We start from the raw sequence: 25,021 nt of genomic DNA, 5'->3' as shown, positions 1-25,021 counted from the left end.
GGGTTTCTCTGTAGCTTTGGAGCCTGTCCTGGAACTCCCTTTGTAGACCAGGCTGGCCTCGAACTCACAGAGATCCTCCTGCCTCTGCCTCCCAAGTGCTGGGATTAAAGGCGTGCGCCACCACCGCCCAGCAAAAAGTACTTTTTAAAATTGATAAGCTACGTAGATAACATTTTGGCTTAAAGCAGACCAGTTTAATTTGGTCTAAGAAAATTTTTTAAGAAGCTTGGGTCCCCTACTGTAGAAGAATGTGTTTCCGGAGAGCAATCAGAGTTTGGTTTGCAGTATAAGTTAGGCTCTATTAACAAGTAGCTTGGTAGGCAACTTTAGGGTTAAGGAGTGACAAATAACAGGTCTGCAACTCACTATGTCAGTTGCAAATGAACTTCACAATGACTTGACAGTGACTCACATTCAAAAGACAGCCCAGACTTAAAATGTAGCCATTTGCATTCTAACTAACCTATGAACTTTGACTTGTACCTGCTCTAAGTGGAGAAAATGTGACAGAATGCAGCACTTACCAGTTTATGGACATCCACTAAAATAACACAGATCCTTCCAGGGAAACCCAATTCATTCCCAAACTCAAAACCTTCAATAGGGAAGCCTAAAGGGCTGGCAAGTCATACACTAGAAACTGACAACAAAGACAACAAAAAGTTTCTATTCCCTCCTGGCAGTCTCATGACAAAGTCAAATGAAGCTTTCTGAAAAAACTTTGTTGGAGAAATAAAGTGCTATCCCCTTCCATCCCCCAGATATGTGGATGTCTTCCAAGAGAACTTCAGAAGTTTTAAATGTGAAGCCCAACTAGCTTACCCTAAAATCCATTCTTTTCCCTAAATGGAAACTGACAAAACAGGAAGTACACAGTGGCAAAGAGAAGCAAAATTTGTGGCTGAGATATTTACTGGGAACAGCCTAGTTCTTTCTGACCGTGATAAAATGCAGAACTTCAAACTTGGGAGAAAACCAGCAAATTTGGTTTCAGTATCATGACACAGAAGAAACAGGAAGACAGCTTCATTACATAAAATCCCCTTCCCTGCACCCTGACCAAAACAGTACCAGAGCCATCAAAGTATACAGACACTGGACGCACCTTATAATGTTACATAGAAAATAACATTTTTGAAAGTTAAAAGGCCAGGTGGTGGTGGCGCCTTTAATCCCAGCACTTGGAAGGCAGACAGATCTCTGTGAGTTCAAGGTCAGCTGGTCTACAGAATGAGTTTCAGGACAGCCAGGGCCACACAGAGAAACCCTTGAAGTTCCTAAAGTAAAAATAAATATAATAGAACTACATTTGGTTTGAGGGAAATTTTTTTTTCTTGGTGATTACTGAAGTATCAGATAACTAAATATAAATCTGTAAGTTGCCTCTTAGCATTGGTGATTCAGGAACATATCAAACATACCAAAAACCCAAGAGACTGACTCTCATGAATTCTTCTCCTACTGCTATATAAACAATTATAGGCCTTTCTAGGTGCAACTGATTTGTATCTCAATTTTGAAGCTACAACACTTGAAACTGGGTAGTAGTTGTGTATAGCTTTATTTAGTAAGGCACTTTATTTAGTAAGGGCTTACTAGATGCCTTTAAAGGCTCCTGGTTGAGATTTTCCCCACAGCAGTGGCTAAGAACCTTGAAGATCTTTGCAGAATAGTAGTATTGGTTGGGCCCCTGTGCTTTTAAACCTGAATGCATGAAGTTAAAGAGGCAGCTCTGGAATGGTTTCCAGTGAGAGACCCTAGTAGCCTCGGGAATATATGGCCTCAGATGGAGTTTCAGCTGCTGCAGGAGTGGATGGTGCAGGTGCTGATGGCACTCTGACAAGGGGCACAACTCTTTAGAACAGGCTTCTCAGGTTCTGGTCTGCATTTTATCTTTGCTAGTCTGCTTTTTATAATTTTCCTCTAATCAGGCCTGCCATCACTAAATCGTAAAGAACTGCATACGTCTAGCCAACAGGGAACGGGTACCAAATCCCTATAACAACTCTGAACACATGAGAAGAGCAGGGAAGGAAAGAGGATGAACCTTTTCTCTATTCATTACTAGCCACACCCTCTTGGGGATGCTTTAAGTTCCTTAGTCTTAGAGGATCAGAGCTAGATATCTCAGCATTGGGACACCAGTAAGGCCATCCTAGTCTGAGGACTGCAGGCAACTGGAGCTACTGCTTTGGCCTGTGTGGCAAGTTCCTCGTCCAATTCATCCAAACATACTCACACATTAACAGCCCACCATGCTACTGTAGAAGTCCAATCTGTATGAACTACTTGGGCAAGTCCTGGGGTTCCAGGAAGTGGTCAGGCCCCTCTTCTGGTTCCTGGGACTTACCAGGTTTTGATGTACACCAGGGGTCTCTGCCCTGGCACAACAGGATGGACACCATGACTCACACCCTGGTGAAAAGGGAGGTGAAATAATCATCACCAAATCCCAGCCAGAACCACCAAGAAATGTGGGATTATGAACAAAGAGACGGGACACGAAGGCATCTTCAGTTAAACAGTTTTTATTTGTGGTTGCACAGATTAGACTGAACTGTTTACAGTCTTTTGCATGATATTTGTTTCTTTGCCTCCCATATGTGGCAACATATAATTTCATTGGCTATTTTAAAACCATAGGAGACTCTGAAAGAGTTAGACTGTAGAGGAAGCAAGGGCTAACGTACAAGTCACACACAGGTATTTTGGCAGAGACCACAGGGTGGTCTCCTTGTGCTTCCTCCAAGCTCTACGGGAAGGCTAGCTAGCAAGTGCTAAGAATAAGTGACTGTAGAGTGCTCAGCTCTGACAGCACATTCACAGAAGAGGCAGAAGGAATGTAAGCGCCAGAGGAAGCCAAGAGATAATGGAACACTGACCTGGCTGTTGTACCCTTGAACTCATGATAGCTAAGATTATCTGTACTCAATATCTGAACAGGATTGGGTCTGTCAACATCCTGTTAAGGGAGAGAGGGTCTCGTGGGGTCTAGTTCCTCCCTGAGTATTTATAGAGTTAACACCTCATAGAGGGAGAAACATTTTCTTCAGGAGTGTACAGTCACTGGTAGGGTGCCCATATACTTGTCAGCAAAGCCAAGGAAACTTACTGAATGGGAGAGGAAAAACCCTTGACCGCAGAGGGCAAATGCTCCATAGGATTCTCCTGTGCAGCTGAGTCTTATAACTCTGACATCACAGGCCTCCTCACTTTCCCGACCTTGTCTTTTGCCAGGCATCCTTTCCCAACTGGTCTACCATCTGAAACAGCTTTTCTCAATCACTCTTGCTCACAATCTCCCACTTAACTAGCCCCAGATCCTGCTTGCTTAAAGGAATGTTTCTTCAATGTCTCTGGAGCTGACTGTATACTGTATACTGAACCTCCACTGATCTTTCTTTCACCAGGAGCCATTATTTAAATCTTTAACAATAACCAGCTGGGCATGATGGTGCACACCTTTCATCTCAGCACTCAGAAGGCTGCGGCAGTTCCAGGACATCCAGGGTTACAGACAAATAATGTCTCGAAAAACAAAAAAAGAAAAAACTCTAATTGTTTAAATCTTTTGAAGTATTCAGATTACCTCTTCATGTTTAATTATGTTATTTATTTTATTTACACTAAGCTTCCTAGGGATAGCTCTTTGGAGAAATGTCATTAAGTAACCCAGATCTGCTTTAATCCCTACCCTGCAATATGCTGTCATTCTAGTTTGAACTGCTTGTGAATGAAAACTCTCATTCATGTGGTCATAAAACCAACAGCAAAGTCCAACAGGGCAAAAGATCATCCATGTAGATTCTAGAAAGAATGCTTTAAAATTACCAACAATAGCACCTGTTCTGGCTTTTCAGCCTAGAGCCTTGTGTATGTAAAGCATTCTTACAATTAATACTGACATTCCTGGTGCCCAAAATAAAAGTCTGATTAAAATTATGTAATCCCCTCCAAAACTCAATCTTTTGGGAAGCAGCTATATTCAACCCAGTTGAATCAAATCTACTTCTCAACATATACAAATAACTGTCTTCTAAAAAGTTACACAAGTACACACACGCATACACATATAACATGGCCAACCTCATTCACTTAAAGATGAAGTAAAATTACAAACCAGAACCAGAACTTTTCAGCACAAGTAACAAATCCTAGGTCTTCTAGAGCCGAAGCACCTGGGTTTTCCCCACAAAAGTCAGGGTCATTCTGAAAGACAAAGATTGCATTTTGAGCATGTTTCACCTTCGACCCAGAACATACAGTTATTTTAAAAATTATTTTGCCTATGAACTCTCTTCACCAATACAAACTTTCTACATCATGCTATTTTAAATGAAGAGTAAAAGAATCAAGCAAAACACACAATGTTCAGTGTCCTGTGATAAAAATATTAATTGAAAGTGGAAGCAAGGAATCACGGGGTATGCACAGGAATAGTTCCCACTACTTTGGATGCCGTGACAGGAGGTCTTCTGAGCCCTAGAATTTTGAGACTGGCCTCAGAAAAAAGTAAAACCCTATTGCAATTAAAAAAACAAAACCAAAAACCAACCAAACAAACAAAAAAACCAGCAATTGTAAGGACGTAAGTGGGCAAACAATAACTAAATATCCAGGGCCGAGGAGATGATTTTTCAGGAAGGGGCTGCTAAGCCTGATGACTGAGATTGAGCCATGGCGCCTACAAGGATGGAGATGGAGAGAACCCACTCTCCCAAAGCTGTCCTCTGACCACCCAGATACTATGGCACATACACACCATTCCCTGAAATAAATTCTTAAAAAGCATAAAAGCGTTCAGTAAGAATAGCACACAGGGCAGCTAATTACATTCTCACTGGAATCTCTAAATGTCTTTCAAATCAGTTTATCCAGAGTTATTTCATTTACACATGACACAACAATTCAGTAAAGGTCTAGGGCAAGCATGTTGATACATTCTTCTTTTGTTTTTCTTTCTGAGTCAAGATCTCATTAGGTAGCCTAGAATGGCCTCACGCCCTATCTCCAAAGTGCTCAACTACAGGGTTGCATTACCAGGCCCAGCTGATATATTCTTAAACTGGGTTTTCTCCATCTTCATACTGTGTGTGAAGTGTATGACTGCGAGAACATGAGGCACCGAGGTACAAAAAATGATGTCAGGGGCCTTTTGTATCACTGTCTACTGTGTGTGAAAGACAGGCTTTCTGACTAGAACTTAAAGCTCATTGACTGGCTACAGAGGCAGGCCATCAAGGCCTCAGGGATCATCCTGCCTAGTCACTGAGCAATGTAGTAACGGCATGCTCAACACACAGCTCTGTATCACTCACCCACTAGGCCATCTTCCCAGCCTCCAATCCATATAGTGTTAACAATCAAAAAACCAGTTAAATTGTAAGATTAAAAATTTGATCAAGAGAGGATGTGAAAACATTTTCAGAATTACTGTTAGATACAGTATCTTATTGTTCCATATATTTTGTATACAAATATACATACAATTTATGTTTATACACACGTACTAGGTATACAGCTGTTACCCCTAGCAAACAGCTAATGAGTGTCAAGAAAGTGGGTGAAAAGTATGTTAATGGTCCTATAAGGCTACCAGAGCCCCGAGAAGAACCTACTCTTTGTGTGGAAACATTAGGGAAGCCTCTAAGGTAGTAACTAGTTTTTGTATACCCTGTCAGTTTCTGGGCAGCAAAATGTTTAAATGCAGTAACACCTCATGTACTGTAAAATAAAAAATTAGAAACTTTTAGGGATTATTCTTATGGTCCAAGAAATAATTTCCAGTTTACTGTTTGTACAGCATGAAGATTACGACATTTGTAGGGATAACAACTGCAGAACTAGCTAGTAGGGAAGCTGAGGTGGGAAAGACTTCTGGGTCTAGGTAGGAGTACTGGGCCAGTTCAGGGAACAGAGGGAAATCTGGCCTAAGTAAGTAGGAATAAACAGAAGACTGCAGAGATTGTTTTGAGTTCTCACTTCTGAAAATCTATTCCAAAGAAGAGCCAGGGTTGTCAAAACCAAGAAACCTCAAAATTTTAGCCATTGCTATTAGTTTTTAGGCATTAACATTTTGTAAAACTCAAGGCTTGTCACTAGCTACCACAGAAAAAGAAACAGGAAAGCTCTCACAAATCAAGGTGCATCAGCTGACAGAACGTCTCACTGGAAGTCACCCGCCTGTCATGCTGCCCATGGGCCTGCATCCAGTCCCAGCACAAGCAAAACTTTAAGGCATGATTATGATTCATCTATCCCAGATATCCATGGAATGTGTTTTATAGGCAAACTACTTCTGAGGTTCCTAATTTTTTTCTTAATAAAAAGTAAGTAACAAGACGAACGCAACTGTATCTTTAAGAATAAAATCATTTAAAAAAATCATTCCGAATCCTATGAATACAGAATAAACTTTAATGATTTGGTGGAGAAACTACAAGAGATTTTTACTTTATTTATCATTAATTTTCAAATGCACAATGAAGTAAATCATGTATCTCTAAAACTGAATAGTGGAATTATCTGTGTGTGATTACCACCAGGGAGGAACAGAAGTACAAAACAGAATAACCACAACAGAAAACCAAAAACCTTCACTCCTAAACACTCACTAAAAGGATCTTTCTCAAAAGACTTTTCAAGAGAATATTCAGATTCTGACTTAAAGCCCTGAATGTTTTAAAGTCCGTTTTTAATAGCTGGGCAGTGACGCGGTTAGGCTGAGGCGAGATCAGGTCAAGGTCATCCTTGGCTACCTGGTTACTTCAAGGCCACGGCAAGATCCAGACCAGCTTGGAATACCGAAATCTTGTCTCAAAAAAACCAAAGTTCAGAAAGAACACCAGAAAAGGATGAACCTAAATACCTAGGATGGCTTTATCTCTGGATTTCATTCCGGTCTAACATCAGGAAGCTATATTAAACCAACTCCTTTGAAAGCCTGAACTAACAAAACCTTCCAACAACCACTCCTATTGTACATTTTTGTGGTAGTCTACAGAAAACCTTCTCAGCACACCCACTTTCCCAATTCACAAAAATTCAATATACATTAATAGTCACCTGTGGTACTCTGGGTTTTCGGGGAGGTGTCTGTTGTCTTCAGCATAACTCTAGAAGAACAGAAATCCTCAATGAATTGGTTACTCGCTCTAGTTTTGAACATCACCAAAAACAAGCAGTAAGACTTAAAACAGTCACGACTAGGGCACTTAGGAAAATGACCGAAATACACCTGACAGCCTTAATAAACTTGAGAAAAATGGGTCATCAATAAAAAGTTGATCTGGCTTTAGTTAAGATGTCCTTTATTGGTCAAATTTAGTGTGGTTAACATTTTAGCATACAAGCGATTACTAGTAATCCCAACAGTTAAATTTTTGTCTCATTTAACCAGACAAGGTGCTGACGAATAAGCCCACGTCTGTCGGGTCTGGAGAATCCTTTCATCTAAGAAAATTTCGGTCCTTCCAGAACCACTATTACTCAAAAAAACACAAACAAAAAACACCCAAAACCAAAAACCCATAGCACAGGGCTCATGTAGTGACAAGAGTCGCGTGTCGCAGCAGCAGCAACAGCAGCAGCAGCAGCGTCTGTCCTGGCAGGTACATTCCTCAGCATTCCGAAAGCCAGAGCTTCCACGTTTCCTCATAGTTTCAGAGTTGGAGGAAATACCTTTACCCCCCACGCAGGACGTTTCTAGAAACCACACCTCCTCCGTCTCAACCAGGAAGGCTGCCCTTGGGCCCCTGGTGACTAAAGACCGCGTGTCAGTTTTCAAACACATTTCAAAGGGAGGAAAAGCTTGTTCCGGGGGACGATGCCGGTCAACTTCGCCACCCGGAGAAACGGGGCGCAAAGGATTCAGCTCAGAAAGCCACACGTGTGCCCCGGCCTCGCCCCCTTCCTCCACCCCCCATCCCCGCTGCACCACCGGACAGATGCTCCCATGGCTGCCCTCATTTCCGGTGCTCCCGGAGCTGCGCCACCCCCGAGGCCACCGGACACCCTGGAACCTTCAATAAAAGACCTTTCGGAGGGCTTCGCGGCTCCATCACGCTTCGCTAGGCGTTGCTCTGGAGCGAATGGTAAGCCGGGGCCGTAGAGACAAAAACCTACCGGACAGAGTCCGCTTCCTCGCCTCCAGACACAGAAAATGGGATAGAGCTGCGGTCGCTGCTGCCGGGACAAAATGGCGCCGGGAAACCGGCTAAGCGCAGGCGCCTAGGGAAGACCCGGCTCCGCCCCCGAGCTAAGCCCTGGCTGCAGTTCTGGATTCCGTTTCCATGGGACACACCACCGCCCAATCCTCGTGCGGAACTGCTCTTCCTGACCCCTCTGTTCTCCAATCAGTGCTCAGTCAAGCACATCCGGAGTCGGCTCTTCCAATCACTTTTCCGGGCTCTCTTACTCAATCCCCTTTCCTCCAATAACGTGAACGTCCGAACACAGCCAATCAGAAGTGGACGATGTCCTACCTGCTGTTTTCCGCACCAATCATGGAAGTTTCACAGCCATATCCAATGAGAAAAGCAGACAGCGAGCTCCAATCCGAAGGTCTTCGGCGTCATGAGCAGCCAATAGGAGTTCGTGTAGAAGCGAGTCTGCTCAACAGCTTGTTATTTGGTGGATTGTGGCAGTAAATCGGGGCGAGTGGGGAACCCGGCGCAGGAACTGCCGCTGCGGCCGGGAGCGGTGCTTCCCGGACGGGGGCCCACGGCGGTCGGTAGGGCGGCGGACTGGAGAGCTGACAGCGCGCTGCACTCGCAGTAGGTGGGTGGGCAACGGGGCAGCGGGGGCCGCTGAATGGGCGAAGCGGCGGGAGCAGCTGCTGCCGTGATGGGGTCCCGGTGCAGTTGGGAGCTCCGCAGGCGGGGAGGGGGATGCAGGGCGGGCCGTGCCTAGAGTACCGGGCAGCGATCGGGTTCGGGAGCCGAGGCGGCAACTGCGGACACCGCCGCCTCGGTCGCCTCCCCGGGAAAATGGCTGTGGGGCTGGCCGCGCCGCTAAGTTTGCTCCAGGAGGAGCGGGCTGCCGGGGGGAACCGGCCCCCCAACTCCGCTGCGTGTCCTCGGCGGGGAACCGCGGCAGGACCGCGGGGCTAGGGGCCCGCGCCTCTCCCGGGCTGTACAAAAAAGTTGAGGCGGGCGCGGGAGGAGGCGGCCGCTGCGGCGGTGCGGCTCGCTCCCCTCCCACACCCTGTCCGGCCGCCTCCCCGCCCCGCGCCTCCCCCGCCGGGTCCCCCCGCGCCGGCCGCCGCACGCAGGCCGCCGCCTCTGCCCCCCGGGTGAAGGAGCGCTTCTCCTTCGTGACATGGTGCAGCGCGGAGGCAGGAGAGCAATGGCGCCGTGACACTCCGTTGCCGCCGCCGCGGGCCGGGCCGGGCCGGGGCGGGCCAAGGGGGCCGAGCGGCGGAGGCGGGGCGCGCGCTAGAGTCGGGGCCCGGCGGGGCGCGGACTCTCGAGGCTGGGGCGCGGGGTTCCGAGTGGCCGGCGAGGCGGGGGCGCGGTGGGCTGTCCGGCGGCGCAGGGGCGGGACACGCTGCCCTTTGGCGCGCGTGGGGCTCTGCTCTCTGCCTGCTGCGCAGCGGCCGCCCGTCGGGGGTCTGCCCCCGGGCCGCGGTGCTTGGTCCCTCCCCGCCGGCATTTGTTTACTTTCTTTCCCCGTCGCACCCCGCCTTGGACTTATCCTTTGCCTCTCTTTCGCCTGCCTGGGCTCTAGGGACCGGGAAGAGAACTCGTGGAAGCTGGAACCCCACAGGTCACCAGTCAAGATGAAGGTAAGTGGAACTAACTCTTCGCAGCCTTGTGCCCTGGACGATGCCAGTCGCGAGGCGGCTGTTGTGGAATGGCAGCTTTTTGTGAACTCGAAATTGATTTCTCTACTAAGCAGCACTTTCAGGAAAATGACGTGTGAATGGGTGGTGTGTGTGTGCGTGTGCGTGCGTGTGTGCGTGTGTGTGTGTGTGTGTGTGTGTGTGTGTGTGTGTGTAAATGCAGGCAGTTCAGCCCTCTCTCTAGCAGTTAGCACTTTGGAAAAGGTCGGTGCAGCCTTTTCGATTCTCAAACACTTCCTGTGTTGGCAGCACCTTTCTAGAAGTAAAGCTTTTGTCCTGCTTTGGTTTCTTGGAGTCTTTTTGTTTTGCTCTTGCTTTTTTTAAAAAAAAAAAATACTTCCCCCTTTCCACAGCCAGTGCCATTTTCTAAAAGAAATGATGTGTATTTTGAGTAAGGGAGATAGTTCTGGATATTTCTTCTTCAGATAAAGTAAATTCAGGTGACGACTGTGTTTAACCTGGTTAGTTTAGTCTTCATAGTTTACCTCGTAAAACATGCATTTCATGGATAATTTTTTGAAGCATCCTAGTCTTACAAACGTCGCTGTCTGCTTGTTTAAAGGGAAAGGAAGTTTTCCTAACATTAGGATCCTGTGGCCCTTGGCTGTTTCTGGTCAGATACTTACTTGCCAAAAAGTATTCCTCTTCAGTTTGTATTCTTTTTAAGTGGACTGACGTCTCAAAGTACATGATCTATGTTGTTCTTACCGTTCTGTGTGCATATGTATGTTACATATAGGAAATATGTAGTTGTTTTTGTCTTTATTGGAGACTGTCCTGCAGCCCAGGCTGGCATGGAACGAGAGCCTCCTGCCTCTCTCCAAGGCATACACAACATACCTGATTGTTAAAGTATGTTACTTTGTGAAATTCTCAAACTTTCTCTCATTCTCTTGTTTTGGAGAGACAGAACTTCCTTTATTATTGCTTGAGAAAATGAAAAATTGTTTCTGACTTAAAATATTTGGCTAAAGTCTACGTTGATTTTTTTTTTGCACTTACAATTTTAATTGAATTGTATAAATACATACAGCTTTTGAAATTGGTAAAATGATAGCCCAAGATAGCAGTCATCTTTTACTGTGAAGGAATTGTAAATAGAGGTTTCTCATATGTTTCAATGTATAATTCTGATCATGATCAGTTTTTTGTAAGTGGATGTTTCTTACTAAAATCTCCTTAAGTATATTGAGAAGATTAATATTGTAAACTGGGTATGGTTATAGTCTTATAGCTATCAGTTTATAAATTCATTCATTAGTTCAATTCAGACTTAAGCCTTTCAGATTGACAACCTCCAGCCAGTGCATTTTCTGGAAGAGTTTCCTTGCTCTGTTGTCTGTAGAGATACACTGTATCAAAAAATACTGCCTTAGCCAGGCTTGGTGGCCCTGGCTTGTCCCCAGATTTAGGAGTTAGAGACAGCCTGCTCCTTGTCTCAAAAGCAAGCAAAAGAAGATGTCGCATTCATGAAGTTGTCTCATTGAATGTTTAATTATGTGTTTGTTAATAGTAATTTTATAGCAATATTTCTTTTAAAACAGAATTACCTGGAGGCCCCAAATTAATAAAATTTATGAGACTTTTAATATAAATACATTCCTTATGTTTTCTTATCTTTCTGTTTCCTATATATTAAATTGTAACATTTTGCAAAACATCTTAAATCATTTTTTTTCCTACCAGCAGTTTCCAAGTGCAACTTTAAACATTTTACAGCATCTGGAAATTAATATATAAAATGAAATAGTGTTAATAAGGTGTCTGCTTTAGGAGTATTCCCTGAATTACCACGGTTAATATGCAAGTAATTTTAATGTTCCAGTGACTTTAAATGTAGACCCTTTGATGCTGTTGGCGGGTGGGATAGGGGAGAACTGTAGTGACATCAGGATTTCCATTCTTTCCTCAGGCGGCAGATGAGCCTGCCTACCTGACAGTGGGAACTGACGTCAGTGCCAAGTACCGAGGAGCCTTCTGTGAGGCGAAGATCAAGACTGTGAAAAGGCTGGTGAAAGTCAAGGTAAAACGCTGCAGACTCTTGAGACAGCCAAGACTTTGGTTGTTGTTGTCCGTGGAAAATAGACAGGTTTATTTGGTGTGCTGCGAGTGACAGAAGGCTGGGCTCCTGTCAAGAGTCACTCCTGTCATGCAGCAGTTTCTTTAAGGACATTGAAGAGATTGCAGTTTATCAGCCTTTCTGTTGAATCAGTGCTGCGAGCAAGCGCCATTATATTCTGAACTTACAAAGTGTATTGAGAATTGAAAGATAAAGGGCTCAAACTGAGAACTGATTCCAGAATATCAAAACACAAGCTGTATTGTCTGAATTGTTCCTGTTCGTGGTAATGTACTTATGCATTGGTCTCTCCTTTTTCTTAATCAGTGACAGTTTCAGTGATTAGGAAGAACAGTGTAGTAAAATTATGTTTTCAAGATAATGTTCAAAGTAATTCCAGGAGTTGAGGTTGTGTGTGTGTGTGTGTGTGTGTCTGTCTGTCCGTCGGTCTGTCTGTGCCATTTTCAGACAAATTCTGGCGATCATCTTGCCTTTGCCTCCTGAATACTAATGACCACGATGAGCCACTATGCCTGGCCCGAAGGTTGATTTTTAAGACCAGACCACAGAAGTTAATGTATTCCTCTATAGAATTTGGAAATACAGGAGGAAATGTAGAGAAAGACAGGTAAATAAATACCTGCAATTTTTCAGAAATCTGTTAACGTATTTTGTTTTTCTGTAGAAAATTTTCCAATCTATATTTTTTATTTTTTTGAGGTGGGGTCTTAGGTAGCCCAGAATGACCTCAAACTCCCTAAGTACCTGGGAATGACTTAGAACTTGATCCTCTTGCTTCCACCCTCAAGAATTAGAGGCATAAGGCACCACACCTGGTTTTTATGGTGCCGAGAATAGAACTCACATCCTCACTCATGCCAAGCTACCTTTACCACCTGAGCAACATCCCCATTCTGTGGTTCTCAGTGTCCTTCTAATGGAAATCCAAGAATATCTGTGTGTATATAAGTATTTTCAGCATTCTAGAGCCATAAAATATAGTTTAAGAAAGTCCTTGCTAGCACTCCAAGTATTTGATTTTATTTCTTAAAGATTTATTTCTTATGTATAAAGTGTTATGCCTGCATGCCAGAGGAGGGCACCAAATCTCATTAGGTGGTTGTGAACTACCATGTGGTTGCTGGAAATTGAACTCAGGACCTCTGGAAGAGCAGCTGGAGTTCTTAACCTCTGAGCCATCATCTCTCCAGCCCCCAAATATTTTCTGTAGGCTTCCATATTCTGTTGTAACTGTCATAACATTATTGTTATTATTGCTGTATCATGTATTACAGTTTGTTTTATGCCTTATTCAGTTACATCTCTGCTTTCTTATCAGAGTTAAATACCATATGAAGCAGAAGACATCTGAAGAGTGTCTGCTCCTGATTCTTACAGTAGTACTTCATATCTTCTGATCACTCAGTTTGTTGAGTGTGTGAGTGAATGAATGGATGAACGAGTGAATGAGCTAGAACATTGATTCTCCGATCGTGGCTCCTAGCGCTGGAGCATTAGCCCTCCTAGGAACTCGTTCACGATGCAGATTCTCAGGACTGTATCTCAAAGCTTCTGAGTGGAACCATCTGCGGGTAGTTTCTGCCCAACCTTAAGGGTTGGGAACATGACTGCTTCTTGCAGGCAACAGACCCAGCTATAGATCCGCTATCAAGCTAGTTCGGGTGCCAGCTGATCTTTATTTCTTCTTCATTTCCTAAAGCCTTTTAACTGTGTAACCCATAAAATTGGACACTGAATATTTGAGAATCTTTGACAGTTTTAACCTTTAAAAAAATTATTGTGACTCTCAGTTTATCTAAAATAATTCAGTGATTGTTTTAGAAAGGCTCATAATACACTTGTTACCTAGAATTTGAGTTACTTGGGGAATTGCTCTGCTGTGACGTTTTCTTGTACGTTTGGTAGCCATGAGGAGCAAGAGTGTTGGAAAGGAATGCTTATTAGTGACTGACTTGCTTCTGAGTATCATAAGAAGTTTGTTTTGTTTTGTTTTGTTTGTTTTTTGAGACAGGGTTTTTCTGTGTGTAGTTCTGGCTATCCTAGAACTCACTCTGTAGACCAGGCTGGACTCAAACTCACAGAGATCTGCCTGCCTCTCTCAGCCTTCCATGTACTGTGATTAAAGGCATGCAACACAGGCCTAACCTCATAAGGCTTAAGGACCATGAGAGCTGTTTTTAAGTAGGCAATAAAAAGTGAAGGGTTTTAAAAATATTTTGTGACAATCAAAACCTTTTATGACTTGATAAAATACACTAGAAGAAGTTTTACATCTTTGTAGTATCACTGGGTTATAAATCTATAGTTTGTTCATTTGGCAAGCAGTTATTAAATGGCTGTAATATGCACTGACACTTGCTGACTACCAGGGGGATAGTAATGAAAGAGGGCTCCAGCCCTCAAGGAGCTCACAGTTAATGAGAAAGAAAATAAACATAAATACAAGACACTGTAATAACTGTTACGCCAGAGGTAACCACAGGGTATTAAGGAGGCATCTGCAGTGTTACTACAGAGGCATTGTTTAAAAAGTAACTGAGATTGTTTTGTTTTCCAGGTGTTGTTGAAACAGGATAACACAACACAGTTGGTGCAAGATGACCAAGTAAAGGGTCCCTTAAGAGTACGTATGTCGAACAGTTCAGAATCAGAAATAATGAACAGGCAAATGCCATAGTTTATCAAACTTTCCATTAGTACATACACTTATGTTTTTATACAAATGTTTAATCAGAAAGCGAAATTCAAACGATATAATAGTGTAAATTATGATACTACAATGATTGTATCTTTTAAGAGCATCAGACATAGCTGGATAACTTATTTATTTAATTTGTTTTTGTTTTGTTTTTAGTATGGTTTCATAGCCCAGGCTGTCCTAACACTGTAGCACAGACCTCTGCCTTCTGAGTGCTGAGATTGCAGGTGTCTAACACTGTGCTTGGCTGACAGAGCAATTTCATACATATGTTAGGATATGCTTTCGCTTACCTTTTGGTTTGAGATCATGGACTGATTACAAACATACATATGCATATATAGTTTGTTTGTTTTGAGACAGGGTCTCATTGTGTAGCCCTGGTTAGCCTGGTACTCAGTCTGTGGAACAGACTGGACTTGAACTCACAGAGAGATCTACCTGTGGGGCTGTGCTGCATGCTCAGCTTGAATATATTCCTTTGTGTTTTTTTGTTTTGTTTTGTTTTTTTCATTGTTGCAATATTTAAGACGATGCCTGTAACGTGCCATATATCATAAACTTTTCTTTTGATTTACCAGATAAAATATGCTTGTTTTATTATTCAATTTAATGAATAGCTATATGTGTTTTCCATCCATTTCTGACTGTTTATATAGTGAACCTTTGTTATGTCAAAGGACCACTTTTGTTAATAACCTGAAATACAGAGGTCTGGAAGCTGAAAGAAGGTTAACTGGTCCGTTCCTCTCTCTCTCTAACTGAACCCTTTATCTAAAAGGTTTCTAGGTATAAGTGTTGAATTCCATACTCAATATTTTGGTGAAAGAAAATAAAGTATTTTTATTGTCTTATGATTTGACATTTGTTATAGTTAAGCTTATTGAAGATTATCCAATATGATAAACTCTGAAGTAAGATTTTTTAGTCAGGATTTGAATCCTAGGTTCTGCAAATTATCTTTTTAATTTGTAAAATACAAGCATCAAGTCTCTTACTTACGCCAAAGAACTTGGCTCAGATTACATAATAAAGATATGAGTATCCTAACTGTTAATTCTCCTTTATTCTAGCTTATGCGCTTATCAAAAGTTTCTTACTCATGTAGTTTAGTGGGAATGGTTTGATCTGTGTTTAAATCTTGTAAGAAAATTTGGGTTTCCTGTTTTAGGTCGGAGCTATTGTTGAAACAAGGACATCTGATGGATCCTTCCAGGAAGCTATTATCAGCAAGTTGACAGATGCTAGTTGGTATACCGTGGGTAAGTAGTAACTTTTCACATGGCGTTCACTGGAGGCGTGCATACCTCTTCCTTATACATACACTGATGTGTGTGTTGGCAGAGAGTGCACATGCTTTCCCGTGAACTTACTGCATATAGCTAGCTAAAATTGTAGTGATGTTCAGCTGGGGACACTTAGATAGCTTGGGCATTTATACTTTTTATCTAAGAGTACTTCTGTTGTGGCCTACTTTAACATTATGCCTTCCAGAAAGTCTGATGTTTTTCATTCCATGAGACAGTATTATAGTGTTATTTCTGTAATTGTAGTCAGGACTGACCAGAAGTCACCGCCACTTGTCACACTGAAGATGATGTAGGTGTTAGAGCAGAATGTGAAGGTGTAACAAGGTCTGCTAGACAGTCATGCCTAGTGCTCATAGCCTTGTGTTTGATCTCTACAGTGGATTCTCCTACTGTTAATGTGAGTTCACTTATCTGTCTGTGTGTGAACTTTGTTGGCTTTACAAAACGTTAGTGAGGGATGGCGAGGAGACTAGATGGCTAAGAGCACAGGCTACTCTTCCAGAGGTCCCAAGTTTAATTCCCAGCACCCGCATGACAGCTCACAGTTGTCTTTGGGTCTGATGCCCTCTTCTGAGGTGCAGGTGTACATGCAAACAAAGCACAGAGAAAATACATTAAAATAAGTTAGTGAGCTGGGAGTGGTGGCTAATGGTCAGTGTTCAGAAGCTGGGCCAGATGGGTTTTTGTGATTGGAAGGCCATCCTGGTCTACATAGTGAGTTTCAGTCCAGGCAAGGCTCCATAGTGAGACCCTATGAGTATGATGGTTCATTCCTGTAATCCCAGCACTCAAGAGGCAAGAAGATCTTGATTTGGAGGCAGTCCTTGGATACATACTGAGTTGGAAACCAACCTGGGGTACATGAGACCCTGTCTCAAAACAGAACTAAAATCTTTCAGTGAGAAGCAACAGGTGTCACAATACCATGTAAACGAAAACTTAGAAGTTGCCTTGAAGTACTGAGGTTTACTGAGTGGACTAGCTAGTGGTGTTTCTAGCCTCTCAGTACTCTGGGAGTAAGCACGTAGGTGGCTGTACCCAAGATATTTACACGAACACCCATAACCTTGCTGGTTCTTACATTTCTAGCTTGGTGTAGTATTATAGTGTTATAGTTTCCTTACCTAGTTAGATAAATATTTTTAGTTTAATCAATTTACTCTTTCCAAGTACTTTTTTCAAAGGTTTTTAATTCTTCTTTGGCTTACCAAACATGGTGGTTCATGTACTGTAATTCTCAAGATGTTTTTCATTGCACTGAGTTGTTAGTATTAATAGATTTTTGTTTTGTTTAGGTTTGGTTATTGGTTTTTCGAGACAGGGTTTCTTTGTAGCTATGGAGCCTGTCCTGAAACTCACTCTGTAGCCAAGGTTGGCCTTAACCTCACAGAGATGCGCCTGTCTCTGCCTTTTGAGTGGTATGATCAAATGATTGCGTCACCACCACCCCGCGTTATTGACAGTTTTTAAGGATTTAAAAACTGCAGTTCCTACTGACTGTGAGATGAAGTTGATAGATCTGTGCTATCGTAAACAAGGCACTAATGGAGGCTAAAGGATTGGTAGATGCAGAGTTAGTGCGAGATTATATTATAAGTACTCAGATCCTGATCAGTCCCCCTGTGGCGCTCATTGTCAAGCCTTACCTATGCTCTGCGGAATCAATTCCTGTACATTTTCACATTTCCTGCTTTTGCATTCCAGCATAACCATTGAATTATGAGTCTGTCTTCCTCTACTTGAATAGCATTTTGTCATTTCTAGAGAAGTCAGTAGTGAACATTATTTACTGTGCTCTTCTGTGCTGGATAATTACTCAAAGCACTTAAAGCCAGCTTGCATATGGATGAGATACCAAAGCCTATCTAAGTGTATGTAAGAGTCAACTGGTTATCTAAAAAAATATAAAATGAGGACCCTCAGACCTAAGTTCAGCAGGTCTAGGGATAGCAATGCCAGCTTTCTTTTTATTAACACGCTGGATGATTCTACTGCACACAGTACATGTATGGAAAACATGCTATATGGGATAGTGAGGTGGCTCGGTGCGCAGAAGTGGTCCACACAGGGAAGCCTGACAGCTGAATTGGAATGATTGTCAAGAAAACTAACCCTTCAAAATATTCTCTCTTCCCCTGCTTGTGCTGTGGCTATACACACACACACACACACACACACACACACACACACCCCACTAATAAATAAATTTTATAGGGCTGAGAGAATGACCTACTGCTCTACCAAAGGACCTGAGTTCAGTTCCCAGCACCCTTGTTGGGCAGCTCACAACTGGCTGTAACTAGCTGTAGGGATATTGAGTGCCTCTGGTCTCCGTGGGTGACTGCACTCACATGCACACACCCCTCCCACACACAGATAAATAATAAAAATATATCTTTAATAAAGTAAGTCTTACAAAGAAGTGGGGGAGGAAGGAAAAAAGAAAGAGAAAGGCAGACCATATAAGCAGAAACACTTATTTTGGGGAAAAATGAAAAATCATTGGGAGGACCTGAATCCCAGTTCAGTGATAGAGTACTGATCTACAAGGCCGTGGCTTTGAGACTCTACTATAAGAACAGAGCAAAAATTATTAACTTATATGCATAAATAAGATTGCTCTGTCAGTGTTAAGGTTTTGAAAGTCAGTATCCACTTAAGTGCACTCAAAGTACCACCCCACTGTAAATAAGGCCTTAAAGGGATGTGGCCAGGACCATAAGAGGACAATGAGGAAATTACAATTATAAAAGATGGCTAAATAAGTGTGTGAGCTCTCACAGGTCAGAAACTTACTCTTTGTGTGTCAGAGTGTATTCAAAGGAGCATTTTCTACCTATTGAGTTTTATTGTTTTTTTTCTCAGATTTTCTTTATTTAAATTTCTAAAAAAAATATTTTAGTAGCTTAGAAAACTGTGTGACTCACTTTAGAAGGCCTGTGACCTTCTTTGACCTCCAGAGATCTGAAGTTACACAGAACCCTTGAGAGTGAAGCAGAAGATCATACCTGGCCTTCTGTTGTGATCAGATAAGGAGTTAGGGTCTGTCATGCTATGAGGTTACCATCTTAATCAATGATAGTAGATCTGTAGTGTGATATAGGTAATTCTCTTTTATCATAGCTGAATAACAGGTTTGGATGAGATTATGGGGCCAGATGTGGCTCAGTGGAGAGCAATTGCTTATCAAGGCCCTGAGTTTGATCTTCAGTATTACCTCTCTGCTAGGTGGATTCTTTATATGAGGAGTTTTGTTGTTGTAATTTTGTTTTTGGTTTTAGTTTTTTGGGTTGTTTTTAGTCTTAATAGCACCGTGTTTTCTTTCCTTTCCTTTTCTTTTCCTTTTTATTTATTTATTTATTTTTTCCGAGACAGGGTTTCTCTTTTGGATAGTCCTGATGGTAATGGAACTCACTCTGTAGACCAGGCTGGCCTCGAACTCACAGAGATCCTCTGCCTCTGCATTCTGAGTGCTGGGATTAAAGTCATGCACCACCACCACCTTGTTTTCTAATATTGAACTGTATGTAGTCTCAGCTCATCTGTCGATTCTCAGACTGGAGAAATGGCTCAGAGTTTAAGAGCACTGACTGCTCTTCCAGAGGACCCAAGTTCAAGTCCCAGCAACCACATGGTGGCTCACAACCATCTAGAATGAGATTTGATCCCTCTTGTAGTATGCAGGTAGAACACTGTATACTAAATAAATAAATAATATAAAATAAGACGAAACAAAACCAGAGTCTCATTGTGTAGTCCAGACTGGCCTAAAACTCAAAATCCTGTTGTTTTGTTTGTTTCTGGGGAAGGTTAGAAATATTTCTCACCAGCTGTGATGGCTGTGATGGCTCATGTGTAGTACTTGGGAAGCTGAAGTGGGATGCTCTCTTCCTCCCCTCTGATAGTTTCCTTTCACAATCCACCACCTTCTCTTTCTGCCTTCCCTTTAAGCTCCCCTCTTCCCCTCTCGTCGATCTCTTTATAGTTTCATCACACATACACATGCACATTATATATTTTTGGAGTCTAGGTTTTGTCCTTATATAAGAGAAAAAAATACAGTATTTGTCTTTCTGGCATATTTCCCTTAACGTAATCACTTCTAGTTCCAACCATTTAACCTATAGATTTCATTATTTCAATTTTCTTTATGATTATGTGAAATCCTGTTGTCCGTGTACCATATTTTAGTACACCTAGGCTGTCTTAATTTCCTGGCTTAAGTGACTGTTCCGAAGCGAGGATGGACGTGCCAAGTGTCTGTCTGGTGTGTTGGCTTAAATCCCTCCAGGTCCAGGAGTGACACAGCTGGAGCACTGGGTAGTTCCCTTTCAGTTTCTCTGACTTCCATAGTGGCTGAACGAGTTTGTTCTCTCCACCCTCATTCTCCTCCCAGTTTCTAAAGGTTCTTCTTTCCCTGTGTGCTTGCCAGAATTTGTTAGTTTGTTTAAGATGACAGCCATTCTGACTGGGCTGAGATAGAGTCTCATAGCAGATTTAATCCACATTTCCCTGATGGCTGAGGGTACTGAATACTTTCCCAACTATTTCTTGGCTGTTTGTAGTTTTTTTCAGAACTTCCTCCTCAGTTCAGTAGCTCATTTATTAAATGGATGATTTGGCTTTTGCTTTTGTTTAATTTTTGCAGTTTTTTATATATTGTAGATATTAATCCCCTGTCTGGTATATAGTTGGAAAGACTTTCTTTCTTTACTAGGCTCTGTCTTCACAGTATGATACTATTCTTGGCTGTGTAGAAGCTTAACTTTATGTAAACCATCCTGATAGTTCTTGGGATTATTTCTTGTCCTGTACCTGTAAATTGAAGTGTCTGGTGTATATCTTCCTCTAGTACTTTCCAACTTTCCAGGCTTATATTGATTTATTTGTACAGTGAAAGATGAGCCAATTTTTATTCTTTGATGTAGAGATAGTTTTTTGAGTATCATTTTTTGAAGCGGGCGTCTTTTTTCCAAGGTTTATTTTTGACACGCTTGTCAAAAATTCAATGTCTACTTGTGGCAATATTTTTGGGTCCTCTGTTCTCTTTCTTTCATTTACATGTCTTTTTCTTTTTCTAATGTGTTGTTTTTGTTACTGTGGCTCTGGAGTATTGTCTGGTATCAGATACTGTGATACCTCCAGTGTTGTTCTTTTTGTTTAAGATTGTTTTGGGTATTTGAGGTCTTTTGTGCTTCAATATCAATTTTAGGATTCTTTTTATGGTTCTGTGATGAATGCTACAATAGTTTTTTTTTAATTATTTTTTGTAGTAATAGGAGCGGCGGGGCTGCATCCCCAGCACCCGGCCGCCCACACGGCTAGCTTTACTTGAAATAATTACACGGAAACTGTATTCTTTTAAACACTGCTTGGCCCATTTCTATCTAGCCTCTTCTAGGCTAATTCTCACATATTAATTTAGCCCATTTCTAATCATCTGTGTTGCACCCCAAGGTGCGCTTACCGGTAAGATTCTAGCCTACGTCCATCTTGGGTCGGAGCTGAATCGCGTCTGTCTGCCCGGGAGCAGGGCATGGTGTCTCTTCTGAGGCGTCTGCTCCCGAGAGGAGAGCTGTCGAGTCTGAGCTCACTTCCTCTTCCTCCCAGCATTCTGTTATGTTTTCTCCACCCACCTGTGTTCTAACCTATGAGGGCCAGCCAAGCAGTTTCTTTATTTTTTTAACCAATGACCTTCCTCCATCATTTCCCCTTTTTCTGTTTAAACAAAATCAAAGGAAGGCTTTAACTTTAACATAGCATAATTACATATAACAAAACAGTTATCAAGTAAAAATTACAATAATCTTTATCATAACTAAGGAAAACTATAACTATAACTAACTATTCTTAACTCCATCAAAGACTCCAGAAAGATACAATATTACCTAAGCAAACAAGAAAAAAGCAACTTTTAAAACTCTAGAAATGACAGAGACATCTCGCTGCCTGAACAGTCACCCAAAGTTCCTCTGTACCATTGGGGCATCCATCTTCTGCCTACAGGCCCATAGTTTCCAGCAGACATTTCCACAAAGCAGGAAATTTCAAAGGCAGTCACTATCTGCTTGTCCTGAAGAATGTCTTGCAGACTCTTTCATGAATCAAGAACCCCGAAAGATCATCTCACCTTTAGGCAAGTTCATTAGTCCTCTCTCTGTGGGTTCTCTGTGTCCAGTTTATGCAATAGTCCAGGCAAGAGCAGTTTCTTGCCCAAATGGCTATCAAACTCCATAAGGATCCTCTTCGATGCCCATCTTCCTCTCAAAGTAGATTGGTGCTGCCAGGAGCAGAGTGTCTCATTGTCATGAAAAATCCTAAGTTATTAAAACATTTAAAATGCCATATTCTATAATCTTTGAAAGATATGAAGAATGCCTATCTAAAATATATCTATGTACATCTAGAAAATCTTAACTAACATGACTACAAACTTGACTATTATGATTATCTATTAACAAGCTATATATATTACATTTTAAGTGAACTACACAATCACAGTATCTTAATCAATAGCAGAAATATGCATATACATATAACAAAATTGACCTTAAATCTCTATCAATAAAGCAAAATCTATACTAATGCAAATTATTCATATCTATATCAACTTTTATTTTATATACATTGGTGTTTTGCCTACATAAGTGTCTGTGTGAGGGTGTCAGATCTTGGAGTTACAGTTGTGAACTGCCCTGTGGGTGCTGAGAATTGAACCCAGGTCCTCTGGAAGAACAGTCAGTACTCTTAACCACTTAGCCATCTCTCTGGCCCTGAATATTACTGTAATTTTCGTGGTGATTGCGTTGAGTTTAAAGTTACTTTGAACAATACAGGCGTGTTTACAACATTCTGCCAATCCATGAGCGTGAGAAGTCTCCACACCTTCTAGTTCCCTCCAGTGTCTTCTGTCACTGTTCTGACACTTTCATTGTAGAGGTCCCTCACCTCTTTGTTTAGGTTTATTCTTTGTGTTATATGCTGTTTTTATCAGATGTTCATTATTGATCTGTAGAAAAGCTAATGATTTCTGTGCACTGATTTCGTATCTAGCTGCAATGCTGAAGGCATTCATTGGGGCTAAGAGTTCTTTTAAATGACAAGTCTGAAGCGATTTGGAGAACAAGCTTCAAGACATTACTAACTTCAGTTTGTTTATTCGTTTATTTATTTGGAATGTGTTCCAGCCGTGTGGGCACACATATGTCACAGTGGACATGTGGAAGTCAAAGGACTTCTTTTGGGACTTGGTTCTTTCTTACTGTGTGGATCTCAGTAATCCCACTCACGTCAGCTTGGTGACAGTTGTTTAAATCTCTGAGCAGCCTTGCCTACCCTTCATTGCCTGCCTGATCTACTAAATTACAGTAGTTGAGATAATTTGTCTGATGTGAACACAGACACGTAGAGCCAATAGAACAGAGCAGAGAGCTCAGAAATAAACCCAGGTATTTGTGCAATAATCGTATTTGGAAAAAGAACCATGAACATAAATGTTTTGTGAATATATCCATGAAGAATGGAACTAGACCATCACATCATACCACATATGAAGAGCAACAGATTTAAAGTTAAGATCTGCCTGCTATTACACCATCACTCATTACGTCCTTGTGAGAAGCTGAAGTGGCACTAGCTGAGCTCAGACTTGCTACTGTGATGGAAAGTTGATGAATCCAGCACCTCAGTAGACATTTTTCAAAGTAAAAATACAGCAAATACAAATGTGCTCTAAACCAGCAGTTGTCATCCTATGGGGCACAACTCCAAAAGACCATCAGACGCCTTTAATCCCAGCACTCGGGAGGCAGAGGCAGGCGGATCTCTGTGAGTTCGAGACCAGCCTGGTCTACAAGAGCTAGTTCCAGGAGAGGCTCCAAAACCACAGAGAAACCCTGTCTCGAAAAACCAAAAAAAAAAAAAAAAAAAAAAAAAAACAAAAGACCATCAGAGGACACAGATATTTACATTACGATTCCCACAGTAGCACAGTTACAGTTATGAAGTAGCAAGGAAAGTAATTTTATGGTTGCGGCCACCACAACATGAGGAACTGTATTAAAGTGTCGCATCATTAGGAAGGCTAAGAATCCCTGCTCTAGATAATGACAGTCAGTTAATGATGGAATACATTTTAAAAATTTGTATTTTGATATATGTGTGTATTTGTGAGTTTATATGCGTCTTGTGCATGCAGGCACCCATAGAGGCTAGGAAAGAATATCAGATCCCCTGGAGACTGGAGTAGTCCCATTGTGAACTACTCCGTAGATGCTGGGTCCCTGTAAGAATAGCTAATGCCTCTTACCTGCGGAGCCATCTCCAGCCTCCTGTCTCTGTGGATGTTTATTATTTCTTCATGTGTCAGTTTAGCCTGAGACAAGCCTTTCAGAAACTCTTCTAAGTTTTCACAGGGGATGACCCTGCTTTGTATGTTATTGTCCCTGAACACCTCCAGTGGAACCAGATACAGAGTTAGAAGACAATGCTATTGGTGATCCTAGTTTTGTGTTAGCCTAGACTAATGCATGTTTGAATCTGAGCTTTTAGCAAAAAAGTTTTAAGAGAAACATGAACTTATAGAATAGAATAAATACAGAAAAGAAGAAAGTAATTTTGTATAGTTGTACAAAGAGATTTGTGTTTTAAGCTGAGTATTATTATATGACACAAAAGATGCCAGGCATGGTGGTACATGCCTTTAATCTCAGCATTTGGGAGGCAGAGGCAGATCCCTTTAACTTTCAGGCCAGCCTGATCTGCATAGTAATTGCTAGACCCCTCATTAAAACAAGTGAAAAGATAGCTTGATAAATAATCTAATGTTTATTATTGCAGAACAAAATACCGTAAAGTGAGTATAGCCCAATTATGCTGTATTTATGAAGTCTGTGGATTGCAGTGGTATTCCCGCCAATCATACTCATTCAGTTAAAGCAACTTTCATTCTGTATGCTCCTTTCGCAGTAGGTGGTCACCATATAAAGCTTACGTAGATGGGTATTCTGCCTGTATGTCTGTGTACCACATGTGCCCGATGTCCAAGGAGGTCAGAAGAGGGTGTCAGATCCCCTGGGATTGGAGTTAAGGTT

General features: G+C 42.0%; 2 protein-coding genes and 1 long non-coding RNA gene across 6 annotated transcripts in view; 1 reads left to right on the top strand and 2 right to left on the bottom strand.

The window, feature by feature from the left end:
- Nucleotides 1–2,581: 2,581 nt before the first annotated feature.
- LOC121452215 lies at nucleotides 2,582–8,204 on the bottom strand. Of its 2 annotated transcripts, XR_005974830.1 has the most exons (4): nucleotides 8,125–8,204; nucleotides 7,066–7,115; nucleotides 4,121–4,209; nucleotides 2,582–3,528 (listed from the first exon to the last, which is right to left on the bottom strand). It is a non-coding gene; the product is annotated as an uncharacterized LOC121452215 (long non-coding RNA). The 2 variants fall into 2 exon arrangements; XR_005974829.1 differs by having other exon boundaries at nucleotides 2,582–4,209.
- Nucleotides 8,205–8,592: 388 nt separating this feature from the next.
- Nucleotides 8,593–25,021, top strand: part of Arid4a (AT-rich interaction domain 4A) — a 69,139-nt gene continuing 52,710 nt past the window's right edge. For 2 of the 3 annotated variants that reach the window (XR_005974828.1, XM_041658134.1), the window contains exons 1-5: nucleotides 8,593–8,778; nucleotides 9,727–9,784; nucleotides 11,754–11,864; nucleotides 14,479–14,544; nucleotides 15,791–15,881. Coding sequence is in view for 2 of the 3 variants with exons in the window: in XM_041658134.1 (XP_041514068.1) it covers nucleotides 9,779–9,784; nucleotides 11,754–11,864; nucleotides 14,479–14,544; nucleotides 15,791–15,881 (274 nt within the window). In the remaining variant the exon portion in view is untranslated. The remainder of the gene's footprint in view (nucleotides 8,779–9,726; nucleotides 9,785–11,753; nucleotides 11,865–14,478; nucleotides 14,545–15,790; nucleotides 15,882–25,021) is intronic. The other variant, XM_041658136.1, reaches the window with a different exon arrangement.
- On the bottom strand, nucleotides 8,614–9,651 carry LOC121452499 (basic proline-rich protein-like). Its single transcript, XM_041658673.1, has one exon. It carries the CDS (start codon nucleotides 9,649–9,651, stop codon nucleotides 8,614–8,616), a length of 1,038 nt encoding a protein of 345 aa, XP_041514607.1.

Source organism: Microtus oregoni, unplaced genomic scaffold (assembly GCF_018167655.1).
Source record: "Microtus oregoni isolate MIOR12 unplaced genomic scaffold, Mior012 000009F_ref0000495, whole genome shotgun sequence".
In the NCBI taxonomy this organism is placed as follows: Eukaryota; Metazoa; Chordata; class Mammalia; order Rodentia; family Cricetidae; genus Microtus; species Microtus oregoni.
Note: the sequence above shows the minus strand (reverse complement) of the source record. Positions and strands in the feature narration are given on the sequence as shown.